At 39.7% G+C, this 26,166-nt stretch overlaps 1 protein-coding gene across 3 annotated transcripts; it reads left to right on the forward strand.

Annotated features, from left to right (window-relative positions):
* The first annotated feature begins 743 nt into the window (after window positions 1–743).
* On the forward strand, window positions 744–25,481 carry LOC113010074 (oxysterol-binding protein-related protein 1-like). 3 transcript variants are annotated; one of them, XM_026148905.2, is made up of 29 exons: window positions 744–872; window positions 1,150–1,280; window positions 1,397–1,482; window positions 1,584–1,658; window positions 1,871–1,982; window positions 2,105–2,190; window positions 2,621–2,765; window positions 2,962–3,029; window positions 4,944–4,988; window positions 5,326–5,399; window positions 5,719–5,782; window positions 5,949–6,050; window positions 6,145–6,264; window positions 6,531–6,609; window positions 8,164–8,270; window positions 14,322–14,490; window positions 16,356–16,545; window positions 18,804–18,879; window positions 19,629–19,763; window positions 19,994–20,091; window positions 20,214–20,396; window positions 20,494–20,601; window positions 20,850–20,939; window positions 21,137–21,263; window positions 22,948–23,064; window positions 23,154–23,277; window positions 23,365–23,455; window positions 23,566–23,586; window positions 24,283–25,481. In XM_026148905.2, the coding sequence occupies exons 2-29, from the start codon at window positions 1,157–1,159 to the stop codon at window positions 24,383–24,385; spliced, it is 2,919 nt and encodes a 972-aa protein (XP_026004690.2). In that variant the 5' UTR covers window positions 744–872; window positions 1,150–1,156; the 3' UTR covers window positions 24,386–25,481. The 3 variants fall into 3 exon arrangements, with proteins under 3 accessions (XP_026004690.2, XP_026004692.2, XP_026004691.2); XM_026148906.2 differs by having other exon boundaries at window positions 760–872; window positions 1,155–1,280; XM_026148907.2 differs by lacking the exon at window positions 23,566–23,586 and having other exon boundaries at window positions 747–872.
* Window positions 25,482–26,166: the final 685 nt, after the last annotated feature.

Below are 26,166 nucleotides of genomic sequence, written 5' to 3' on the forward strand. Positions count from 1 at the left end.
GTAGCATGAACTAGTTTGAGTATTTTAGGGATTTTCCTACACAGCCATCTCTAGGCTTTACAGAGAATAGCACCAGAATCAGGTGCAGTTTTCTGTGAAAGAAATTCCTTGTTAATGTCAGAGGCCAAGTCAAAAGTGGCTCATATAAGAAGAGAATATCTGATCACACAACAGGTGGAACCTTGAAGCAGATGGGCTGCAGCAGCAGAAGACCGCACCAGGTGCCATTCCTGTTGGCTAAGGACAGGATACTGAGGGGACAGTTCACACGGAATCACCAAAATTAGACAATTGAAGACTGAAAAAAATGTTGCATGGTCTAATGAATCTTGGTTTCTACAGCAACATTCGTAAGGGTCAGGATTTGTTTTGGTGTAAAACAACATGAAAGCGTGTAGCCAGCCTTCCTTCTATCAACAGTTCATGCTGATGGTGGTGTAATGGTGTGGGTGGTTATTTTCTTGGCACACTTTGGGCTCCTTTGCAACAACTGAGTACAATTTAAGCACTACAGCGTAACTCAGTACTGTTGCTAACCATGTCCATTTCTTTATGGGCACAGTGTACCAATCTTCTTATGGCAGCTTCAAGCAAGACAGTGCACATGTCAGCATGGACCACCGTCTGAGGAAGGTTTCCAACACCTTGTTGAAACTATACCAGGAAGAATTAATGAGGTTATGAACGCAAAAAGGGGGTCCAACCCAGTACTTGCTAGGTATGACTAATGCTAGTAGCTACTCAAAAATACTCTGTCCGGTCACGTGGCGGCTGCCTGTCACCTGATTGAACCGATCAGATTTCAGCCGTGGCGTGTTGTCCCTGTGAAGCAGACCAAAGATTGTGAAAGAGTTTCAAATCCATAGCTACACGTAAGTCTGAGTTTAACATTTTATCCTCGCCAACGTTAGTAAGATAACTATTTAGAGTTACTTCCGCTCTTAGTTTGAAAGGTAACGCTGCTTTAGCTCAATAAAAACACAGTTGAGCTGGACAAACGTAAATAAAAACAGATATTATGTCGACCTCTAACTAAAACCTTAAATTCTTCACTTGCAGATGAGAAGCTGTATTAACTGCACCTTGCTTAACGTGGTTAATTGACCAATTTGAGCTAACTGCCTTGTGTTTAACATCATTTTTCATAAGTCCAGTGATGGAGGATTGCACACTGGAAGAACAACTTCTCCTTCATGCTAAAGAGGGCAACTGTCCTCAGGTTCAGAGGCTCCTTCAGTCGAGGATTCACCAAAACAGCTCTCTCAACATCAACTGCAGATGTAAGCTGGTGTGTGGGGGAGGATGCCATCATCCAGCTGCCCTAATGTCACATGTAACTAGAAAATTGCTGATTTTATTTTATTTTTTCTTCTTCTTTTTCTTTCTCTCGCTGTAGCTCGTTCGAAAACCTGCTCGGGATGGACACCTCTTCATTTGGCCTGCAGCTTTGGACACAGAGATGTTGTTGAGGAGTTGCTGAAGGTGAGAGCAGTGTATGAGTCACATCATTATCATGCTTTTTGTGTTCAGGACCTGCAGCCAGAGACATTTTTATATTCACCTAATAAAGAATGCATTTGCAGGCAGGGGCTGATGTGAATTTGCAGAATAACCTGGGTGACACACCTCTGCATAAAGCAGCATATGCTGGACGAAAGGTAAGGATAGAGAGGGGAAAAAGTAGTGCTTCCTTACAAGTCTGTAAAAGCACGGTAAACTGTGGTGTACCTTCTTCTTCTAACCTAATGTCAGCTGGATCAGCTGTCACAGAAACACATAATATATTTTCTCATCTCCCACTGAAGCTTTTGAGTGAAATGTGATGGTCAGGTTTTTTCTTTAATACCCCCCCACCCTTTGGACCCTTAAGGAGATTGTTCTGTTGCTTCTGCGCTATGATGCCTGTGCCAACATAATCAATGGAACTGCTCAAATCCCCAAAGATGTCACAGAGGACGATGAAATCATTACCATGCTTGAGGGTATGAAATCATGGGAGCGTTTTTCTTTTTTTTTTTTTCTTTTTTTTTTTTAAACGTCTGATGGCTTCTCATTACTGAAGATCAGCTGCCTTTGTTCTCAAGTACTGATTTGGTTTGTGCAGCTGCAGAGAGGAGAGCGGCAAGGCGGCATGAGGAGAAGCTTCTGGAAGCAGCCAGAGAGGGGGATATATCCACTCTGTCTAAATTGGTTAGTGTCTGACCTTTCAAAGAACTTTTGGCAGAAAATAGTATGCTTTAAGAGCATCTCTCCAAATTTCACACATTTAACAAGTGCCTTGGGGCCTTGCACACACTTCAGTTGTCTCCCAGAGATTGTTGAAATGCACCACCGTTATTACAAATACTCTTTATACGATTCGATATTTGTACAGAGTTCGGGGGGTCTGATGTTCAATCACAAAGTGACAAATCTGAGTCCACAAATAAGATGGCATGTGGCAACTTGCAGTAAAAGCCAGTTCAGGTTTTGTTTTGTTTTTTAAATCTCATTCTGTCTTGCTGTTTTTAAGATTGATCATTTAAATAGTTTTATGCATGTTTCAGATAGATGTATGTAAAAGGTTAACCTCATTTTCCTGCCTGTTGTTTCTGTCATTTCTCTGGTTTATATCCCTCAGCTCAATGGGAAAGATGCTCCAGATATCCACTGCAGGGATTCAGTGGGTAATACGCCTTTACACTGTGCAGCCTACAGGGGGCAGAAGCAGTGCGTTATAAAGCTGCTCAAGTGTGGAGCCAACCCTAGTATCAAGAACAACAATGGTATATCACTTATCTTGTTCTCATCATCAGCTCCTATTATTCCGGCTGTTTAATTTGTTCAGTGGTGTTTAAAATGGTTGTTTAAGAATCACACGTTATTTTCTAAGGATGGTAAATACTATAGTCCACCGGTTTTGTTCCAAGGAAGTGTCAAAAGGTGCATAATAATTTGTTTGTATGGCTGATGATTTTGCAGCTCAGACTGCATTGGACCTGGTTTGCACTGATGAACTGAAACAGATTCTAGCAGCCTATAAAAATAAGGTGAGCTCAAATGGCTGGTCTGTAATGTCTCATCCGCTTTGAATGATCAGGATGGGTTCTGCTAAGAACATTCGGCACAGCTGCATTACAAGTATGGTGTCTTAGTCGTGATCCACAAAGGATGATACCTTTTTGGTTACTTGATTAATTAGAGTACTTGAGCTGCCCCTCATTTCTTTATATTTTATTTCCAAGGAGCCAGGCTTTCTTGTAATTTTTCTTATAAAGTGGTTTTCAGCAATAGTTCTCCAGGCTTTCTTAATGTTTTGGGGGTTTTTGGGTAATTTGTTTTTTAGATATTTGCTGTTTTTTATAAATACATCTAATCCAAGGGATGAATTGTTGTGTTTACAGATAAACAATAATTTAAGTTATATCTTTAGGCACTTTGTTACTAGCAGCCTGTAACAAGGGGCATCAGTTGATCCCATTTCATTAGTTGGATCTGCAAAACATGTCATAGATAACAGTTTGACACGCATAAAATAGTATTTTTTTTTTTTTTTCGTGCCAGCTGAAAACGTGACATATCAGGGGGAAAAAAATGAGGCGACTAGGCAAGTGCAAGACAAAAGAGAAAATGTCAGGCTAAAAAAAGTTGTCTAAGCGTATATGAACAGTTTCTAAAGGTTATATTCTTAAAACAAATTGGGACCTAGACCGGCCCTTCACTTTTCACTGAAGTCTCATCAGAAGTGGAAAGAAGAAGTTGGAAGGGTGGCTGTCAAGACGTGTGTCTTAATAAAGAGAAACCAGGAGAAAAGGTTGAAGTGCGACTAGTTACACAGGAAGTGAACTGAAACTTAAAGGTAACAGGTCTTATGGGCTGATGGATCCAAATTCAAGTTCAAATTGTCATCAGTGTGTACGGAGGAGGTAAAACAACCGGGAGCCTCTGTCATGGTTTGGGGCTGCAATTCAGCCAGTGGTGAGAGAGGTCTTGCAAAAATCGATAGAAGATAGGTACAGAGCAAAATATCGTCAGACTTTGGTCCACCATGCATGAAGTGGAAATGTCTGATTGGCAACATACGTAGATGATGCTGCATTTTGGTTTGTTTTTGATTTTGTTTTTTTTAATCTGTCATGGACTGACCCTCCCAGAGTCCAGACCTCAACACTATTTAAGTAGTGTGGGATCATCTTGGCAGAGAATGGAACAAAAGGTCCAAAGAAGAGCTTTGAATGTCCTTCAAGAAGCCAGGAGAACTATTCCTGAAGACTGCTTAAAGAAATAACAGGAAAGCTTTCCCAAGAGAGTTCAGAATAAAGTTTGTCATACCAAATATTTATTTTATTTGTATAAACAGTTTTTTCCTTATATCCTGGATTTCTTTTACATTTGCACGTTTCAATGCATTCAATAAATTTCCCCTTTTATTAGCCATGAAATTTGACTCGAGGCTTTTGCGCAGTACTTGTCTTGTCATTTTTTTTTTTTTTTTTTTTTTTTTTTTTCACCAAATTTTATCTGGGAAAACTGCAAATCCAACTTGATGAAATTTACTGTGCTCATTCTTGTTTCTCACAGGGTTAAAGAGCCCATCACTGGAAACGTGTTCATAAAACCAAAAGGCACTTTAAAAAAAAAAAAAAAAAAATCTAAAGTCCATCACATTAATCACAGATACTGCAGTTCTCTGAACTACATCATATCGGCACTTTCTCTTCGTATGTTTTCATGTGTTCACACAGTTATGGTGACTGTAGAGGAAAAAGTCAGCTTTTATTAAGAATAAATACGTCCGTATCCATATGTCTGATAATGCAGCGTTAATGTGGAGCACCACGTAGTCATGGTGCAATTCTTTTAAAAAGACTGCGCGCTAATGCTGTTAGTATATTAAAAACGAATGATTCACACACAGACTATTCAACGCTGTACACAAGACTGATATTTCGTTTTTCTTAAAGGACATGAGCAGTGTGGTGCAGAAGATTGAAGGACCTCTTTGGAAGGTATCTGGATTTATGTTGTACTATTATTAGGTCAGACCATGTTCAGACTTTGACCTTTACAATTTGATGAAATTGACTTTTTTCACATTACATGACACAGAATATTTGAACTTCTTTAAAAAAAAGACTTATAGGAACTATTTATTCTTTTGTTTTTCTTAACATGCTACACTTTAATTTACAAGAAAAGTCATACCACTCTGGGATAACAATAATAATAATAAAACTTTAAAATTGATAATATTTGTTCTTTCTAAAGTCATTTAAACTAGATATGTAATGATGATGTGTAGTTTTGCTGCGTGGGGTATTTGTTAAATTATTGTTTCTCTGACAGAGCTCACGCTTCCTCGGATGGCGTTCCCACTGGGTTGTAGTTGAGAATGGAACTGTCTCCTGGTACCCTAGACAGTGAGATACTTTTATCAGCCGATTTTATAAAGCTAAACGCTATAGTATGTATATTTATAGTATTATATATTTCACTTTGTGTGAAATGTTGCTTATAATCCACTAATGAAATGTTTTGTTTTTTTAAAAAGAGAGAGGGGATATAAAAATAACTGTTACTGGAGATGACGTCGCCTGTGGTTTGCCAATTATACCGTTAATACTTACTTAAAAGTGGTAACTGTTAATGCTGCTTTATCTTTCACTGTGAGTGTGTGTTTGTGTGTGATTTTTCTGCATGCTCTTTCATCATTTTTGTTGTTGTTTTTGTTTTTTTTAGAGCTGATGCACTGGCTGGTGTTAGGAAACAGGGCTGTAAGTCTCTTTCACAAGCCTACTGCATGGTAAGTACTGGAGGTTTAGAGGCGTGTTTTCTATCAATCTATATTACCCCACAGATGCTCAGTAAATACATGTTTCATTTATTTTCAATTTGAAGCATGATGTTGAGTTATACTGTATCTATTGCAGCAGTGATTGCAGTGCATTAGTGATTTCTTGTTATTCCAGGTCAAACCATGGGATCACTGCTTCTTCATGCTCAGGTGCTTCGATGACTCTGTGCATTATTTTAAAGTCCCCTCGCAGACAAATGCTGTGGCAACAAGAAAAGTGAGATAAAATCGGTCACCTTCTTTATGGAAGAAACAGTATTATCTGTATGAAAGGACTAATATGGAAATGTTGCCGCCATTTATTCTGTTAGAGATGGCTGGATGCTTTTGAAGAGCATGCATCCTACTGCACTCGCCACGACACTGAAGAGGTGATTATAGATTATGCTGCGGGTGATGTGAGAGTGAGGAACCTTGAACAAGCGCTTCAGGTAAGACCGGGATCAAAAAGTAAGGTGATGATGATCAGATGGTTTATAGCACTATTATATCGAACCCAAAAAGTTGATTCATTTCATATCGACGTAGCATTTTCAAAAATTACATTAACCTGTGAATTGTGATGGATCACGCGCCGGATGAACTTCAGTGTCATTGACCTTTGGGTTTGAGCCATATAGGATTTCAAAACCCTCAGTTTTGTTGAGTTGTACAGAGTTCTAGTGTTAAGTTTCTCTCTTGTCTAAAATTGTTGCAGGCAGCCAGGGCCTTCCAGCAAAAATTGGAGAGTGAAGTGTCAACATTTCTGTCCATGGCGAAGAATGAGGAGAATTATGGTAAGTGCTTCAGACATATCCAGTTATTACTGTGCCGAGATATTTTAGGAGAGTATTTTTAGACTTGTTCAAAAATGATTATTCAGGCTGGTAAATGACAGAAAATTATCAAGATGACCAACCATTTATATCATTTGCTGTGGAAAAAGCATGTGCGGCTGGGATACCAGACCTCAATGCAAAATGTAGAATTAAATTTTGTTCTAGAAAATTGCAGCCACTTCATTAGCTACACCTGTTTAACTGCTCATTAGTGAAAGTATCTAATCAGCCAATCACATGGCAGGTACTTAGTACATTTGGGCATGTAGACATGCTCAAGATAGCCTTTCTTATTCATCAGAATGGGGAAGAGAGGCGACTTTAAGTCACTTTGTGTGTGACAGGCTGGTTTGTGTATGTTGGAATCTATTGGGATTTTCCCACATAACCGTCTCCAGGGAGAGAGAAAATATCCAGTGAAGAGCACGTCTGTGGGCAGAAATGTTGATACAGTACTGAAGTGAATGGCCAGACTGCTTTGAGCTGACAGGCACACAAATGAACTAAAATAAAAACACATTCCAACTAACTTATGGACAAGCGCATCTCTGAACACAGAGCGCAGTGCAGTTCGCACAGGCTCAACAAAATGGACAATACAAGGTAAGAAGATTTTTGCCTGGACTAATGAGTCTTGATTTCTGCTGTAACATTCATATGGTAGGATGAGGCATGAAAGCATGGCTACATCCTGCTTTCTGTAACCTTACCTTAACCTTAGCTAAATTAGACCCCATTTACCATGCTGCCGTAACGTATATAACAGGCTCACACTTCATGACTCATCGTTGCACTTTGTAAACCCTTGCTGGATTTACTTCACTCAATAATCAAAGGTTGAAGCATTGGGATATTTTTACATGCAAAGCCATTCTAAGAAAATTGCCGTCATATACCTACGCCAAGTTCATTGCCCTCCACAAGACCTACAATCTCAGAGCCAGTAGCTGGCTGCAGTTTAAAGTGTCCCTAGCGAGCACGGAGTGAGGAAAGTTTAGTCTATCTTTTTTTCCGGCCCGTGATCTTGGAATGATCTGCAGCTCAGGAATCTCTTATCCCTTTAACTACTTTGAAGTAAAAACTGACAGATGTTTTAGTCGCCAACTGTACCTGTAAAATTTAAATGGGTGGAATTTGATTTGGAACTTGTTTTGCACTTTGCAAACTGTGCTGCTTCTCATCTTGGCCAGGATATCCTTGTAAAAGAGATTTTCTCATCTCAATGGATATTTTTTCCTTTTTAAATAAAGATTAAATTCAAATTAAATAACTTGTTCAGGCTGGTGCTGCTGGGCTAATTGTGTGGGGGATATTTTCTTGGCATTCTTTAGGCCTTTTAGTAGTAGTTCAACAGGGTGCACATCTTCTGCAATAAATACACATGTACTCAGTTAATTGTGAAAAAAAAAACATGCCAGTAATGAAAAATGATGTTTAATTCCTTTTTAAAATATATAATATTGTGTACAGTATAAGCTAATACAGATACATTCATTTTATTTTTTTATAAAGAGTTGACTGGTACACTTCTGCTGAAAGCAAAAGAGACGAGTGAACTTTCCAGTGAAACATGCTCTGCTCTCCATCTGTGCCTTGAACTGCTGTCAAAGCAAGAAGAGGTAAGAGGAGCATATTACTCTTCTTGGGGAGGGCAAGTTGAGACAGTCCATCATCTTTGGATGGATTGTACTGCTTGAAAATCTATTATAGATTATTTAAAATAGTGTAAGAGTTTAATCTAATGCAGTGTAATCTGTGATTCTGATGTATTTTGATTCTGTCAGCTGCATGCAGTCTTCTGTAACCCCTCCACTTGATGTAAATAGAGGGTACTGTTGTAGATTAGCTGCAGCTCACTGAGCATGTATGAATCGTCCTCTCATTCATATACTTTCACCCGCATACTCTCCTCCTATTGGCTGAATAAATTATACTGACTGATTACAAAATCCTTAAATCCCTCCCCCTTACGTTAGCTCCTTCACACCAATCAGGTTTAAAATGTGTGTGTGAGTGTGTGCGTATGCAGGCGCGTGCGTGTACCAGTCCCTGTCCACTTGTCTTGGTGGCTGTGCTGTGCCCTTGGGGAAGCACCAGGACAGCGTGGTAATCACTGGCACGTCTGTAGGAAGGACGTAGGAAAGATCCGCTTTTATGCTTAGGTCTGCATTCAGCCTGCAGATCAGTGCAGACGCACACACGCAGACACTCTTGGACTCGAATCCACACACTCCCGCTCTAGGGGAAAGGCTGTGCGTTTAGTGAGGGAACCCAAGCGCTTTCATATTCACTGGCTCAGCCGCAGATACATGTATTCACGCTCGCATAGTGTGAATACACTCTCGCACGCACATTTCCATATGCCAGAGCATCCGAGAACGGGAAAAGAAGACACAGCGACAGCACTTTCCTCTCGCATCTACACAGGTAAAACAAAACAAACAGTTGTTGTTGTTGTTGTTGTATAAAATTTACAGCTTTGCCTTTTATTGTGAGCTGAACAACCGGCTGTGTTTGCCGGTTGTTCAAAGCGGCAAAAAGCGTTTTGAAGTTTGGAGCGATTTAATTTGATGTTACTTGGTGTATTGTTGATTTGAGGGTTGGTCTAAAGCAGTGGCGCCAGCGAGGGCTGTTCATCAGTATGCGGAGGTCATTTCTGTGGATTTAATGATCTGTATTTGGAGTGTGAAACTGAGCGTCTTTGAAGTGGCACCGAAATCTACACTGCTCATTACATCTTTATAATGAGATCATCTTATAAAGGAATTAATTCTGCCAAGTAGGAGCATAGATAGGCATTGATTAAATTGCACTGAGGATGCATTTGATCTGGTAATAGATAAATGGAAGGATTCAAAGCAAAGGTTTGTGGGTTTAACTATTTAATCATTCTTTATGTTGCACCCAAATTATTTCCTTTCTTCCTTTAGCAGCTGATTTTAAATTATCACTCTAAAACTACTACTCTGTGCTTACTGTATGATATACACTTAGACTGCCTGAAAACCTTTAATAAGGCAACTGTCTTGTTGACTTGTTCTTGTTAATTAAGCATGCATGAGAACCAATAAAACACAAGGGTGTTTAATATTTTGCTATAAATCCTAAATATAGCAGTATTGCACTGACTAAGAGTAATGTATTCATCCAAATCTGGTACAACTGTCATGTCACTAGGACTTAATCAGGCTTTTTAAATAAGAAAGCCGAGGACGTTCACTGGAATCTCATCAATCAAACATTAAAACGTTCCAATAAAACAAACTGGATTAATTTCTGACAAACGAATGTAATAAGAAGAAAATGTCTTAACAAGCATGGTAAATCTACTGGTGCCACGTTAAGCTAATGCTACTACATGTACAAAATGGATTATATTTTCTACAGTGCTGAGATTGCCCGTGTTAAGCTGTATTAGCTCTAATCCCACATTTCTATTCTCCCACCCCAGATGCTTCTGTTGGTCATACTTGTTTTCTACTGTCCACAGTCCATGGCAGTATTCACATTCTGTTGTAACTGCACACATGTTTGATACTGAATCATGTCACTTAATGGCTCAAAGGGTCTTTCACCAATTAGAGTATTGTCCTTCAGAAGTGTAGATGTGGTCTGACCCATTTCAGCAGGCGCTGCAGAAGTAAAGTATGCTAGTGGAAGTGCCACATCTTTACAGTACATGTAGGGCACACTGTGACTAGGATGTGAGTATATGGCATATAAAGTAAGGAGAATTGTGCTTTTAACAAATGGGTAGAAAGCTTCATGAGGAGGTTTGACGACACTCGCGTACCACAGAGATTTATAGGCCCCACTTTGCTTGGTGTTTGTCAGGCGGCACGATTGCCCCCCTGTCTAGAAAGCGAACAGAGGATTACAGTTTGCAACCACTTAGTGGTGATGTGCTGAAAAGCAGATCTGTCACTTTGTGTTGGTCTGACGTCAGGAATAAGGCATAAAGCACATTTATTTGATTGAAGTTATACATTTTTTTTTCTTCTTCTTTAGTCTGTCAGAAAGCCAGTTGACCTTTAAAACTTTGGGGGTTGGTGTGAAGACAGTGTAGCAATTGACCTTTAGTTCAGCCATTGCCACATAAGTAACAAACCTCCTGTCATATCCCAGACAGGAGATTTTTTACTGGCTTTGTTTCAGTAGAGGCTGGTGAGTGGGTGTATATATATGGATGTATTCAGTGCAGTTAGGTATGTAAACATGGTCAAGATGGTCTGCTGGCTTTAGAGTCACCTTTAAAGGTGACTTTAAGTCACTTTGTATGTGTCAGACAGGCTCGTCTGAAGGTTTCAGAAACTGCTGATCTACTGGGATGTTCCCACACAACCGTCTCTATAACAATAAAATCCAAAAAAGAGAAAATATCCAATGAGCAGCAGTTCTGTGGTCAGACTATCTGAGATATCCAATTCTGGCTCACCTAAATTGGACAATAGTAGATTGATCAGACCAAACATTTTTCCAATCTCGAGTTCTCCTATGATGTTTGGGTGCTAGGGTCAGAACTGGATGTTAACAACATGAAAGCATGAATTCAGTCTACATTGTATCCATGATTCAGGTTGATGGTGGTGATGTAATGGTGTGGGGGGTACACTTTGGGCTGGTTAGTACCAAGTGAGCATCATTTAAAGACTACCTGAGTATTATTACTAACCATGGCCAAGCCTTTCATGAACACAGTGTATTTCTGTTTATTCTGATTTTTGGGACTGAGGTTCCTCATAGCGTTTACTACATCTCTTACTATAAAGGTACTTCCTTTACTCTAGTTGAATGGCTCCTTTGAAGCAGGCTTTCCAAATACAGTTGGATATAGAGTTAATGTTACAGTCCAATGTATAGAGCTATAATAATATTGCCTCTGAGGTTTGCTTTTCTTTAAACAAGAGAGTATATTTCAGCACAGAATAAAATTTTTACCCTTTGGGGTGCTGGCCAAGGAGAAGCATCCCTCCCAGGCTCCAGTAACAGCTACAGCACAGAGCCTCAGCAGGGCTTAAAATAGCACTGTTTGTGCTCAGGCGAGAGGATGCAGTGAGAATGAAAGAGCTGGCTGCGATGGTTACACAAGTGTTCCATTCCTGGATGGGCTCTCACGCCAAGTGCCTGGGACAGGGAGTGTTAACACAGGCTCCTAGACAGGAAGATGAGTCACCTTTAAACTACAGTATATATTTATCAAATATGTTTGATGAAAATAAAATCACAATTCAGCAGACATTCCCATTGCACAAACTTTAAAGAAAAAATATAATGCTAAAGAATTTACTATTTTTATGCATTTTTAAATGATGCTGCATTTAAAGTCCTAAATTAGATGAACATAGATTCAGAAACACAGCTGTAATGGAAACGTTAACCTTAAATGTAGGTGCCAGACTTAAAGACTCGCTGCCAGACTTGTTCCCTAGTGCAGAAGAAGGGAGAATATAGAGAGTGCTGAGATCTCAGAGAGGCTCTCTTTGCTAAACCTAGTTATGGATCTGATCAATGAAAAGTATATGGGAATTTTCTATTAGCCAACACAGTAATTAATGGATCTACACCTGCAGCCTGCGGGATTCGTTACTGATCCGACCAGTAATTGCCCAGGACTAGATTAGATTAGATCAGTCCCAATCTCCAAGCTTACAAATGTACAGACTTTGAGGTCTCGGGGCTTTCACACAGTCAAATTGTCAAGTACACGAGACTCTTAAAAACCCTTTTGGTCCTTTACACACACTTTGACAGGCTGAAGCCAAATGTTCGACGTTACTTCTAATGTCTAATTGTTGAAAAATATGTGTGATTCTTTCTAATAATACTGTGTCTGCCTTGCGTTAAACCAGAGGGAACCAGAACAGGAATATAATTGTGCTTCTAATACAAATTACAATAAATTTGACCCAAGCTATCACCTTTTGTTAAATAGTCATTTTCTGATTTGCCAGTGCTGGCATTTCATTAACTGGTGACAGCTTCATCAGATCTTCATCTGACTACGGCAAAATAATAAATGATCTAAAGCTTATAGCTTGTGCAGACTTCTCAGTTGTCTTATTTTTATCCATTTTCCATCACCAACCTCCTGCAAAAGGAGCTTATAAGTGTCTGTCATGTTACCAAGACAAAAAAGGATGTTGAACATGTTGTAGTTCTTATGTTTCTAGAGAAAGTGCATCGGTACAGATCTATAGATGGTCATTATAGATAAGCTGGACTATAACTTGACAGAGGATGATAAATTTGAATAAACAAGGTGTCTTGAAATATACTCATCAGATATTGAATGAATACATAGATCTCCAAATTTAACATTTAACGTGTCACTTTTTTTTTGGATTTACATACAGTTTATTGGGATTTGACTGGATTTCAGTGATGCCTTTTTAAACCCTGCAATTTCCATAATAACCCAGCTGGAAGTTGCAGTTCCGGTTGTGCTGACCCAACATTTGGCAATCGGAAACAATCAATGTTCATTACAAATGGCTGGATCATGGTCTTTGGAGTAGGCATGCTATTCAGCAAGTAAGTAAATGTGTCTGGGTTTTCCCTGCCTCTTTTCTGTTAAGTGTATGTGGCTGATTTGATCAGATTCTACCACAAAGGCATCTGAAGCAGTTTATATTTAAGTCTTTGTGTTCAATCATATAATCATTTTATATATGCAGTATAGTAGCCGATGTTTTTGAGAGGATTTTTTGAAAATAATCAAAAGTTATTAGTTTTCTTCCAATCATCCCTTTAAAGGAAATATTAGACGTCATGAGAATCTGATGTCTGACGCAAAATCACTCATCTAAATCTTCTAAATGTTACATTTTTTTTATTCATGTTGTTAATCAGACAACATCCTCGCAGGGACTAATACACTCGATCAAAGGGAAATGGGTTAACCACACATACACGATTACAGTCATAAATTGCTACCTAGGCATCAGTAGCTGTGTCTTTGTGCATGTCTGTGTGCTCACCTTGTAACACATCGGGCACGATAAGAGATGACACAGAACTTTTCATCTTTAGTCGAAGATACCGACCTTGCTGTCAAGTCTCAGATTTGCAGTGTGATTTGCAAGCTCCTGTTTCTCAGCTGCCTTCTTCAAGGTGACACTGGACGTTTATCAAACTGGGAAGGCTGTGCTCAGTTTCTTTATTTTGCAATAATTCACTAAACTGAATTTACAAGAAGTAAAAGGTGTTACCTGTTTTTAAATAATATGTTGCTGTTAAAGCTTTAGTGTTATTTTTGTCATTTTGTTAGAGGCTGTGGATATTTGCTGGGTTTTCGACTCCTGTTGGTAGAGCTTGAACATCAGCAGCAGTGGACAATAGGACAGACTAATCTGGGCTGTCACGCAGTGGCCTGGCTCAGGTTCCTTTGAAGGGACACTCAATCCTGGGCTTCGGAGCTCTCTGAGACTATGGTGTTTGGTTCAGCCTGGAAGAAACTAGATCTGTGGGCAGGGTTAAAACAATGCCTGCGATCAAAACCCCAGACAGAGAGTCATGTTTGATTGACATCAAAATATTAATCTGCTTGTTCCACTATGATCATCACATTTTTAAGAGCAATGTTTTTCTGCAATAAAATGTTAAGTTAGTAGCTCTGGGCACGCTCTCTTCGGTCGCTTTTAACCTTCTGTCTGGTTGTCCTGTGTTTGCAGGTGTGGAGCCTGAAAGTAGAGCAGGAAGTGGAGAAGAACAAAGCTCTAACAGAAGCCTTGCAGACTTTGGCAACTGAGAACCACGAGCTCAAGCAATCCTTGAGTAAAAGGCGGAAGTCCTCCAACCTTAGTACTCTCAATGAAGATGACTTCTATGATGCCGTGTCAGGTCAGCGGCCTCTTGGTGGAAGTAATCAATCAATGTGTGTAGTATGTCTTGTTGGTTGGGAGAGATCGAAAATGCAATTGTTATTTTCTACTGCCCTAAAACATGCTTACAATCAAATGGATTTAGAAATGAGGCAGGTCACGTCGCTTTTTGCAGATTTCTTGTTGTAAATTGCATTTTAAAAGAGTTAAATATTTTTTTTTTTTTTTCTACTGCTGAAAAACTCAGTATGCGGAGTACAATATACAGTGTACATTTCAGTACAGTCCTATTTAGCAGACTTTCCTTTTTTGTTAGATTTTGTGTGAGTCATATAACTGAAGGCGTCTGGATTTGGACAGATATTTCATAATTGAAGCACCTGAGAACTGACATCTTCTGGTAATTTGATTCATACTTAAATACCACTTTTCTACTAAGACTTCTTACTACCAGCCTCATTCACTAATTCACACACACGGGTGAGTGTGTGTGTCTATGCCTAAGAATTCTTTCTAAGAGGCGTAGAAAAAATGCCTAAGAATTACAACCATCCATCCTGAGGTCCTTCCCTAAAATTTCCAAGAGGTTTTAGTCCGGGTTGTGAATTCTCCTGAAGCTACTCCAGCATACCCTGTGCTCTGTGCTTTGGGTCATTGCAATGATGATATGTGAATTATCATTCTAGTGTCTGTTCAAGGATCTCTCTGCATCCACCTGTATTTATCGATTAGTCAGTTCCTCCTAAGAAGCACTTCCATAAATTAATGTTGCCACCATTCTGGTTTATTTGAGGCATTCAGTGTTTAGTGTTCACCATCACTTAGTGCGTGGAGATCAGTTTTTCTTTCATCAGACTATAAAATCTTTTTCCTCTGTCTCATGGACAGATGGTCATCCTCTAGAATGTGCAGTGGACTATACTGCCCTTCTTGCACTTGTTACTTAATTTAGCTGCACAGATGCCTCTAAAAGATTAAAAGAGAGAGAAACCTGGTGGTTACAAATGTTCTCCTGTGGAAACACAGATCATTAGAAATAATTTTACACACTGCCCCTGATCAATACTGTTCCACAGCGTTATTGCAGAGGTCTGCAGAGAGGTCTTCATGGCTTGGTTTTTGTCCTGATAGGTAGTGTGATTTGAGGCACCTTTTTATATACACAAGTGTATACTTTTCACAGCTATGTCTGGTCTATTACATTTTTCCATTACAGAAAATAAAATTGCAGACATGTTTAAAGGATAATCAAAACTAACAAGATGCAACTGTGTCACCATGAAGGGCTGAATTTTTAAAGCAACGTTTTCATTCTTTTTGCTTTACTTTTAGCATTCTGAACTGCCACAGAGCAAAGACTGATGAACAAAATTGCAATTTTAGTGCATGTGCACCTCTGTTCATATAGAGCATGCTTATTATGCAGTGTTATATTTGCTTCTCCATCCATGTAGGTGGGTGGATGAGAAATTCTTTCAACACATAAGTCAGAATGCGGTATGTGATCGCACAATAAGCACCAATTTCACTCAAGCATATTCAGCTTCTCTTATTCGTCTTTGCTTTGTGATTTTTGACAGTAATGTCAGTGACAGTGCTTTCTAGGGGGAGGAGTACCATCCCAGTGAACACAGTGCAAACAAATGTTACAGGAAGCGAATCCTTTGTGCGGCCTCTCATTGGAACACAATCCTCAGGTGGGGTTTTGCATGGCAGCAGGGAGGGGGGAGTTTGGAGAGGAACTCGAGCACAAGTGCTTATTTGCAGATAGTAAACTGTTGAGGCTGGAGGTTTTTTTCTTTTCTTTTTTTTTCATTTCCCGAGCCAGCTACTGGAACCTGTACTTGCAAGCGGTTTGGTATGACCTGGCATCTAACCCTACAGAGTCTGAGTCGGAGCACTCGCTGAGCGGCTTCCTGTCTGTGGCCAGTTACTCCTGCGAAGAGGACGAGGGGAGAGACACCCCCTTTCTCAACACCCTCCGCCGTCCCAGCGCATACAGGGGGCCTTCCGGAATGTCAGGGGAGGGTAACCATGGCAACCAGCCATCCCAGCACAATGGAGTTAAGCACAGGTGAGCTGGGACTTGTTTCAGTTGATGATGTTGTGCTTGTTTACTGGATTAAATGATTGCAAAGAGCGGAAAATACAAAGGCTTCCAAGGCTCAGTGCTCGGCATTCAACTTGTTCACCGTTTGCTGTATGTGAGGCTTTGTTGAAGTTGGTGATAACAGGATTCGGTACGGTGTATGTTTACTTTGCCAAATGATGAAAATTTTGTGGATATGATTTGTTTGGTATCTAATGACAGGCTGCAGACCTCAGTCAGCAAGAGGATAGGTCAGTGGACAGAGCTGGTGTAATGGGATACCAGCTTTCCACCCTAGTCTGTTTTTTCTCATCAGGTGTTTTTTTGTTTTTTGTTTTTTTTGCTTGCTCGAGCATCCAGTCCACAGAGAATAGCCTGTTTTTGTTTTTCCTGACAGTTCCAACTCTCCAAGCCAACAGTCGTTTCAGTACTCAGTGCATCTTGCTGTGTTGTCGTGAAGATTTGACACTCTCTCTCATTTCCGTGGATGCTGATTCTGGCTTGGCCTGTCTTCCTCAGTCCAACAACTGATCCATGAATAATTAAGCATGTGCTGGCTCAGAGTAGAGTTGGAGAAAAGGGCTGCCTGGCAAGCTCTGTGTGCATATGTGTGGGCTCGTATGTGTTGTACATGAAAGATTTATGAGGTGTCTGTTTATTTGAAATTAATTCTGTCATTCAAAGGATGCCCGTCAATGATTGCCTACAGTCTGGTGTGTTTTTCTCTATGTTGAGTCATTTTGCCATTAATTCTTTACAAGATTATTATTACGCTTATTTAACCAGGAGATGGCCTCGAAATCAAAAACTTTTACAAGGGAGAGACCTGGGAAGGAAATAGCTGTAAAAACATCTCAAAAATACAACAAATATAGAATAAAATATAAGCGCTATGACATAATATACAATAAACAAATTGCAATAATATAAAACCTTCGTAGCCTCTCAAGAAAACCATCCACAGGTCTCCACAGTAATTGATACAGGCGTGTTTAAATTGAAGTCTTTCTCTGAATGATTCTATGAAAACACAGTGTTTCAATTATCTGTCAGAACTCCAAATACACCGCCTTAATATATCATTAGTACCATGGTGTTGTAGCTGTGTTATCTGTTTGTATATGAAATAATGATTTGAAAACTGAGCACAGTGCCAGCTGTAAGATATTTCTGCTTCAAAGTAGTTAAAGATTCGCTTGTATAGCATGTCACACCTCACTTCCAGGTGGGCTCATGTTTCAGTAACCTCAGCTGACCAGCACAGTATCCCTTAAATGCATTTTTAACTGTATTTTGGAAACAATCAAAGATAGATTTGAGCATTTTCCTCCACATTTAAAGGTAAACATGTTAAATGTTTGAAGGAAGAAAGAAGAAATGAAGAAATCCATCCATGCTTTAATAAATCTTGAAGCAGAGGCCAGTGGAACAAAAAATAGGCCAGGAGTATGGTCTGCCATGCATCACTGCTCTGCTCATCCTACAGATGGAGCAAACCCCCACCCCCCACTGCCCGCTCACTGTTTATTTAGCTGAAGTAATGGCTTTTATTTGTGTGTTGGACCAGCACTCTTTTCATTTTTTTTTTTTTCCTTTAAACAAGGACACCATCTGCCTCCAGCTACCATACCTGTAAAAGAGTCCATACTGCAGATGCTGGCAAGACTGCAAGATGAACTCAGTGACCAAGAAAACAAAAACAAGCACATACTTTAATCTAATTTGCATCTTAGCTTTCTTATGCGAAGAATGTTTCCAGATAACTGCATATGCAACAAGAAAAATTAAAGGAAAGCGTATTATAGTCAGCGTGCACACACACACACACACACACAGCTGTACATGCATTCATGGGTATTGCATGAGGTTGAACGGACTAGCTGAAAGCTTACAGGTGTCGGATAACCCTTTTTCCCAAATGGTTGTCTGCTCTGAAGCTTTTAAATAGTGCAGCTTCGTACCCACAGGAGACAGATTTATGTGTTTTTAATGTGCGCTTTACCCAAAACGTGAAGGTTTTAGAATTTAGCTCGGTGCCACATTTTAAAAGAAAAGCTGTTTGGAGTGTGGATGAGGCCAGATCATCTAGCATGAAGCCACAGTGTTTGCCTGCTTTGAATTGCACAGCTGAGACAACAAGCGATGTTGTAATTTTCCATATGTTAATAGAGCTGGATCACGTGATACAGGAAATCCTCTCTGTGTTTACCCTTCTTTTTGTTATTCATATTGCTTTCGCACAGAACATCTCTACCGGCTCCCATGTTCTCCAGGAACGACGTGAGCATCTGGAGTATCCTAAAAAAATGCATTGGCATGGTGAGAACACATCACTCTCAGTCCGGTAGATGTTTTGTTTTATTTTCCTCGTTGTGTTTTAATGTAGATATGAGCTTTTGTAATGTAGATTGTTGAATTAGAACCAGGATATGATATGGAAAAAATTAGGATTTATGAAAAGCGAGGGCTTTTTTTGTAGTTGCTTTTATGAAAAAAGGCAAAATGTGAGACAGTATAGTGTAAAAGAAGTGTAGAGGTGGGGTTTGATCATCCTCAGTCTAAAATATAATCAGCCTCTCTGTGCAGCACAGAGAGTTCAGTTCATTTTTTCCCCCCAAAAGAGCTGAAAGCCCTTGACACTTACCCCTTTTTCAAGGGAGACCTGGCCAGACAAAGCACACCATTACGTGGTTACCAAAATGATAAAATTGGGTATAACAGAAACAGATATAGGATAACAAAAACAGAGCAAATTGGGACAAACAAAAACAAAAAAAATAGAAGGCTCAGGTTATGAATAGTAGTGCTACACTCTTACGTTAACGAATCATTTTGAGTTTAAACTCTCCCAGGGAGAGCAAAAAACAAAAAGCCTTTTTGTGTTCTGAAGGTTTTCCCATAAACTTGAAGAATGCTTTTCTACAAAGTACTGAAACAAAATCTCAGTACACAAAAAACATAAACACAAGTGCTTTGGTCTCCTTAGGCTTAAGTCTGCTAATAAAGCAAAAACCATATCATGTTTGTCCTAATAGTCTTTTTTTATCTTCTCTAACTCTTCTTTGCAGGAGTTATCAAAGATTGCCATGCCTGTGGTATTTAATGAGCCTCTGAGCTTCCTCCAGCGGCTAACAGAATACATGGAGCACACCTACCTCATCCACCAGGCGAATGCCACAACAGACTCTATCGAGAGGATGAAGGTACCATTCTGGCCATATATCCTTTCTTCAGTTAAATAAAAACTCCAAAACAGATGCATTTTTAATAGTAGTGATGCATTTAATTATCTGACTGGGATCAAATCACTATCCTCTCATTAAACTGCTGAACTATTATTAAATGAGTGCAGAGAGGCTGTGGCGTCTCGGCACTATCAAAAATTGAGTTAGTTGCCTGTAATTTGATTAACATAAAACAATGTTCGGTGTAGTGTGTTGCAGCATTTGCTGTGTCAGCTGTAGCGTCACAGTGGGAGAGGACTGGGAAGCCCTTCAACCCCCTCTTGGGGGAGACCTATGAGCTAATCAGGTAAGGCAGCAGACTCATCAGTATTAGCGCACCTATACACAAATCAGCTTTTGTTTACTGTACACGTGTATTTTTGTTAATGAGCTTTGTCTTGTATCAAACATACGCCTGCTTGCCATCAGAGACGATTTGGGCTTTAGGTGGATGTCTGAGCAAGTAAGCCATCACCCTCCGGTTAGTGCCTTTCATGCTGAGGGCCTCAAGGAGGATTTTGTCTTTCATGGTTCCATCTACCCCAAACTCAAGTTTTGGGGGAAGAGCATAGAAGCTGAGCCCAAGGGAGTTATCACGCTGGAGTTACCCAAGTGAGCTCACACTGAAGACTGTTTTATAAATCTGTTCTGATGTATTTTAGTAAGGAATTGTTTTTCTCCTTTGCTGAGTGCTTTTTTGTCTCTGTAGATATAACGAAGCGTACACCTGGACAAACCCCACCTGTTGCGTCCACAACATTATCGTCGGTCAGCTTTGGATTGAGCAGTATGGCAGCGTGGAAGTGCTCAATCACAAGTAAAATATGTATTGCAGTGTTCTCCGTATCTGTGAAACACATTTGCATGCACAGAGACTTGGATGTAGGAATATATTTTTCCCTTGCTCTGCAGAGGAATGTTGATCTACTTTATAAACCTTAAGCTTATTGATCATGGAAGCAGAACTGGGACAGTCGCATGAGCAGGTTAATTAATGTTTGAAAGCTTCAGCTCGCAGAGGGAGAGTGAAAGAGAATTGGTAAAGAGGCTATCATTTGCTTGCAGAACCGGAGAGAGATGCAGCATGACTTTCAAGCCCTGTGGCCTCTTTGGAAAAGAGCTGCATAAAGTTGAAGGATACATCCTAGATAAAAGGTATCTTCGTGAGTTATTGCTGTTTAGTAATGCCTGTAAGCAGTAAGTCAATTTGTCATAAAGCGTTTCTTTGTGATTTACTTTATAATGTATATTAAAGTGGCGCAGTTTATATTGCACGATGGGAATGTTAGCGCTTGGTATTATCTGCACCTAAAGCTGTGATATATTAATATCTCATCTTCTTATGTTTGCAGCAAAAAGAAGCTCTGTGCAATATATGGCAAATGGACTGAATGCCTTTACACAGTAGACCCTGCGACTTTTGATGCCCACAAAAAGACTGAAAAAAAGAATCCAGATGAAAAAAAGGGCAACAAACAGGTACCACGTTTGACTGCTTTCAAAAGCGCCTTTGTTCTGTCTCCATTGGTTTCCAGAGTTTACAGCACTGGGCTTGTAGGTTTATTTGTTTTTGATGATCCCCCCCACCCCTTCATACCTTTTCAATATTTCACCCGGTAAACTGCTGAGGCTACAGCCCATAGTGTTTGTGCTGCACTTTAGAACCAACAAACTCTCCTAGTTCAAATGTGTTAATATTATAAGGTGGATGTAAACACTTATCTCATAAAGCAAAATGTAATTATTGTTGTATTTAGTCTGTGTCACTTTTTCTATACCTTTATCATTAATGACATGGTGCTGGAACTGCTAGCCACCCTGTGAGTGTAGCTGTGCATCGTTACTGTTTAAAGTTCAGTTCACGGTGTTTAACTTGTGTTTATGTACACAGCATTGTCCATTTTGGTTAGCTCACCAATACCTTTTAAATTACTGGTAGTTTCCATTTTGCACAGGTGACTGAACGGCTGCATCTTCCACCTGTAGAGACTGCCCTCTGGTGGTTTGTGCTTTGCAGTGCACACCACCTCAGTACAGTGTTGTCTGTATGAAAACAAAGAGGAGCATGTGTTTTATAGAGAGCATTGAAAAATCATGCTGGGACTTTACAGTAATCTACATGTAGATTAGATATGTAGTCCCCCATAACTGAGTAAGCTTGAACAAGTAAGGTCATGAGTATTTTTATGAATTCCTACAAGTGCAGTAAAGCAGAACCTACATTTGGTTGATATTTGGCCTTAAAGCGGCTCCATTTGCAGATCCCAGGAAGCATTCATAACTTACAGTTCTATTTATTTGGTCCATTTCAGCTACTTCATGTTGCTGCATGTAATATATTTAGATCACGGCTCTGAGGGAACCAAGTGGTTGCTGGACTTCTTGATCTTGTCACTGAAGACAGTTCCTAATGACACTGGGTGAACCCTAAGGGAATTTGTCATGGTGCAGAATGATCTCAGGCACGGGCACTCAGGCAATCAGACACTGTGATTTTTATCCATAAGCCAACATTAAATCCCTGCAAATAACATGGTCTGTGACAACGCTTCACTGTTGCCTGCAGACATTCACCATTAAGGGAGCCCTTTAGTGGCCTGCCTTCTGTTGGGGTCATGTCTAGAGCACCTCTTTTTTTGTCTGCAAGTATTGCCTAAAGAGCACATCTGAACAAACTGGACCAGATTGTTCCAGGGTCCCAACATTTTATTCTGCCAGCAGCTGATGGCGCTGCTGAATCTCTCCCAGTTTCACAGGGACACCTTGCTTTCGCTGTTGCACTCAGTTTCTACAATTGTCTGCTTGGGAGAGAAACATCTTATATTTATGATCAAGCTGTCACTTCTACAGCATCTTTGCCTTTTTAATGATGCTTTCACTGTGCAGTTTTTTTATCCCAACCCAGCTGTTTCTGTTTCAGTTAATGATTTCAGGTCAACCGACATATGTTTTTACATCTAATTCTTCCTGTTACATAGTATTTGTTTTGTGTGGCAGAGCAGAATCTGTCGACTGTGTTGTATTTTAGTCAGTTTAACAACGTGGAAGTTTCCTCGTGGATTGAACCTATTATAACTGTCAAAAACTAAAAGAAAGTGTAAAACATCAGAAGTACTTGTGTGTCTCTGCTCTGTACTGTATATATCTCTCTCTGTGGCCTTAGACCAGTGTCGATGAGGAGCCTGAAGAGATGCCTCCACCTGATACTGAGACTGTGCAGGTCATCCCAGGCAGTGAACTCATCTGGAAAATAACGCCACGTCCGGAAAACTCATCCAAGGTACAAAAGGAAATAAACGTGACATCGGTCAGATCAGTTTTGAATATTTTGCTTTAAGTTTCTTTCTTGTGTGTATGCGGGTGTTGCAGTTCTACGCATTTTCGACATTCGCCATGCAGCTAAACGAGCTAGACAAGCGCATGGAGGGCGTCATACCTTCCACAGACAGTCGCCTCAGACCAGATATTTGCGCCATGGAGAAGGGAGACATAGGTACAGTGCGTGATCTTGATTTCCTATGCTGAGCCCGCTGAATGTAATCTGTGGTGGTATTCAGTTTTCTGTATCCACGGCTGTTAGATCTGGCAAGTGCTGAGAAGAAGAGACTTGAGGAAAAACAGAGGACGGCCCGGAAGAATCGCACCAAATCAACAGAGGAATGGAAAGTGAGGTTAGTCAATGAGAAATGAAATTTAAATCGATTGTGGGTGGGCATTGACTGATTGCCTACATGTTGTCTTCTGCTATTAACTATGCATTTAACTTATTATAATTGAAAAGGAACGCTGCACTTGGCCCAAGGTTTGCTGCGCTTTTTCTGAGTGTTATTTTTCTCTCATGTGAAGTGCTGCACTACACTACACCACACTCCTCAGGACAAAATGCACACATGCATGTTTTTGTTGCTCTTGGTCTGTCTGTGTGTGTTTTCAGACTATGTCACATAAAAAGTCTGGTGTTTAATACTGTTCAGCTTTTTAACCTCCTAGGACCTGCCATCCACATATGTGGACATCACATTTTGGGTTGTTTAGACCAAAATACTCAATTTTGCTCTACATGGGCCTGATATCCAATTACGAGGACATACTGCTACTGTTCTATCGAAATTTTAAATGAATATCCTCATATGTGGATCTCATTTTTTTAGAAACAAAAATCAGGTATAAAATAAAAAAATCTGGTAATTCTTTGTTTTTATATTCATCGGGCTCCAACATGGCCAAATATCAAAGAGAAATTAAAAATGCATGCTGTGGAAGAGTTCGGGTCTTAGGAGGTTAAAGTTGTACACCGTGGATGGAGCCTTGCCATCAATTTGTCTTTGCTTAGTGTGTGTGTGTGTGTGTGTGTGTGTGTGTGTGTGTGTGTGTGTGTGTGTGTGTGTGTGTGTGTGTGTGTGTGTGTGTGTGTGTGTGTGTCATTCTCTTATGTATTTATTTAATCCTTTTGTTATTTCCAAGTGCTGTGCTCATACTAAATCTTCTCACTGTTCAGGTGGTTTCAACAAGGACCCAACCCACACAACAAAGCTCAGGACTGGCTTTACTTGAAAGGCTACTGGGACAGGAATTACTCTCAGCTGCCTGACATTTACTAATAAGTTAAAAAAACAAGGCAAAACTACATACTGTACAGATTTCTCACCTTTGGACTTCATCTGCTATACTGGGGGGTCATAAGCAACTATGTAATAGAGTATAGAACAACAGCTAATGTGTTGGTGTTCGATTTGAACCCAGAGACATATAATCCTCAGTAGGTCTGTGTGAGTAATAAAGCACAATACTTTCTTTCACTTATTTATTATTTATTGTGGTTCTTCTTGACCACTTGAGATACCGGCATGTTCTAAAAAAAAATCTAGAATGTATTTTTAGAAATGTTTCATGTTGGATAGACCGAGTGTTTAAATAGCAGGCTGAGCTCTACTGTCTGTAGTTTTTCCGTAATTCACATTTGGTCATGAAAACATTTTCCTCATTAGCTTCAGCATCGAGAGGAGTGACGATTCTTAAAATCACCTTTGGCTACGATTGACACTTGTGCATACATACTGTTATGCAGTGCGAAGTATTAAAATAGGTCATTTTGGTATATCGGCCTCTGTTTTCACTTCCTGTTATGAGTGCTACAGATATTTAGCGATTAACTGAATGTGTTGCAAATTTGCCTAATTTGTAGACCTCTACAGTCAAGTGAAACTGTGTGTGTAGCTATATCTAACAGTGTATAAGAAAGATGGCCAGAAATATGACAGTAAGACTTGTTTGAATATCTGATTAAATAAACCCTATACTACGTACTGTATAGATGTGCATAGCAATTAACAGCATTGCGTAAGTCTACCTGGTTCTGTAAACATAACTTTTTTTCTTAACTATACTAAAGCAGGGACATTGGTTCTTCAATTAGATTAGTGTGTGAGTGTGTTTGTGTAAAAGTCTTGATATAGATTAGAATAACTGGTGATCGTCTTAGTACTATGTGCATTGATATAACTGAAATCCAACTATCTCAAACGCATGTGCATCACTACAACTATGCAAGCCTTACCTCCTTTACAGTTAAGCACTGAATATTCATTACTCATGTAACAATAGCTGCTACATGTATACACTTTAGATGTGTTATCACTGTTTGGTTATTTAAACAGAATTTCTATGTTGCTAAATAAAAGCTTAATGTAAACTCGACGTTGTGGTTTTGTGGGTTTTTGCAGTTAAAAAAAAAAAAAAAAAAAAAAGAAATTCCTGTGTACATGGTTATGGTCATGAATGTTACATTTGCTATGACTGAATCAAGCAATCTGATTACCCAGAAGTTATCTTCTGTGGTGGCTGTAGCACAGCAGGTCATCTGAGAACTGGAAGGCTGGTACTTTGATTCCTGGCTGCTCCAGTCTATGTACCAAAGTGTCCTTAAGCAAGATACTGAACTCTGAGTTGCTCTTTCATTACTCTAAATTTTGTTTGGCATGTTTCCATTGGACAGCTGAAACAAACGTTGATCTTTTTAGCAAAAAGATGCCCATCTAAATATGTTTAGAGGGGCAGAAGACACACCATCACCAAAATCAGGACCATGAAACCTAGTATAAAGGGGGAATCATGGTTTAGCATTGCTTTGCTACCTTGGGTACAAGACACCCTGTCATCAAGGAACAATGAATTAAAACAGGTAATAAGTATTAGCCCTGTTACAGGCTGGTGGCCTGTGCGCCTGTGACAGCTGGGATAGGCCCAAGCTCCCCTGTTACCTTGAATTTAATAACCAGAAGAAGATGGATGTAATAACAATATAATAGCAGTAGTTCATAGATGAAGCTCGGAAGTTCTGTAATACAGGATAAAAAAAAGTTAACACAAAACAAGAAAATGG

Source organism: Astatotilapia calliptera, chromosome 18 (assembly GCF_964374335.1).
Source record: "Astatotilapia calliptera chromosome 18, fAstCal68.1, whole genome shotgun sequence".
NCBI lineage: Eukaryota > Metazoa > Chordata > Actinopteri > Cichliformes > Cichlidae > Astatotilapia > Astatotilapia calliptera.

Excerpts from the sequence above, each read along its gene's own strand:
- LOC113010074 (XM_026148905.2), top strand. The coding sequence starts at position 1,157 with ATGGAGGATTGCACACTGGAAGAACAACTTCTCCTTCATGCTAAAGAG. Across the intron at positions 1,281-1,396 it reads TCTCAACATCAACTGCAGAT|CTCGTTCGAAAACCTGCTCG; the intron begins GTAAGCTGGTGT and ends CTCTCGCTGTAG. Across the intron at positions 20,940-21,136 it reads GGATACATCCTAGATAAAAG|CAAAAAGAAGCTCTGTGCAA; the intron begins GTATCTTCGTGA and ends TTATGTTTGCAG.